The sequence below is a fragment of the Arachis ipaensis genome, chromosome B09 (genome assembly GCF_000816755.2).
Source record: "Arachis ipaensis cultivar K30076 chromosome B09, Araip1.1, whole genome shotgun sequence".
Lineage (NCBI taxonomy): Eukaryota > Viridiplantae > Streptophyta > Magnoliopsida > Fabales > Fabaceae > Arachis > Arachis ipaensis.
The window spans coordinates 27,090,011-27,091,038 of NC_029793.2; the positions used below are offsets into that span (position 1 = coordinate 27,090,011).

The 1,028-nt window shown below is 39.7% G+C and overlaps 1 protein-coding gene across 1 annotated transcript in view; it reads left to right on the plus strand.

The window, feature by feature from the left end:
- Positions 488-1,028, plus strand: part of LOC107615313 — a 1,094-nt gene continuing 553 nt past the window's right edge. The window contains exon 1 of the mRNA XM_016317396.1: positions 488-763. Within this exon, the coding sequence (XP_016172882.1) occupies positions 488-763 (276 nt within the window). The remainder of the gene's footprint in view (positions 764-1,028) is intronic.

The following is a 1,028-nucleotide window of genomic DNA, read 5'->3' on the forward strand; positions in this document are numbered from 1 at the left end:
TGAAAATGACATGGTGGGATAGGAATATGTAGAATCTATAGGTGCTTCTAGAGGATTACTACTAATATGGGATAATATGTTGTTTAAGGTAAGTAATTGTTACAAAGAAGAGCGATGGTTGTGTGTGGAGGGAGTGATGACTAAAAATAATTTTAATTGTGCGTTTTGTTTGGTGTACAGAGCGTATGTGCAAGCTAGCAAACTTGTGATGTTGGAGGAGTTGAGCTATATGGTGGGATTGTGTCAGGTTCCTTTTTGCTTCATGGGAATTTCAGTGAAATAATGCAAGTGGAGGAAAGAAAAAGAGCGAGTAGATTACCGGCATCTGCTGAAGAGTTAAAGAACTAGGTATAGGATATGCAACTAGTGGACTTACCTCTTAATGATCGTAAGTTCATGTGGTTCAGGAGTCGACAGTGTAATCGCATTGATAGGATCTGGTCAGTGTAGATTGTACTAAGAAAAATGCAGATAGCTAGATACTAGCATGAGAGGTGGGCCTCGAGTGTTATCAAATCACTGTCCGATGATTGTTGAAGATACAAGGGTGAGTGGGAGCCCAAGACCATTTAGAAGTTTGGACTCTTGGTTCACATATGAGGGATTTCTGAGGATGGTGAAAGAGGAATGGAGGAGCTTGAGGGATTATCAATTCACAAGCAAGCTGACAATACCATTGAGAAAGTGGCATAGAGAAAACTTTGGTGACATGGATGATAGAATAAAGAGATTTGAGGATGAGATAAAAAAGATTGATGATATGGTAAGTGATGGTGCATATGATGGCACGATGGAGGCTAGATGTAAGGCCTTGGTGAGATGCTGCGAGAAATGGTATATTCGTAAGGAAATTCATTGGAAGCATATGTCCGGATCTTAGCATGCAAGGGATATGAATAAGAATACTAGATACTTTCATCAAGTAGCCTCGACCATAAGGAGGAACAACAAAATTAATGCGCTTTTAATTCATGGGAGGTTGGTACAGAATCAGGCTAGGATTAAGGTTGTGATTAGAGGATTCTATA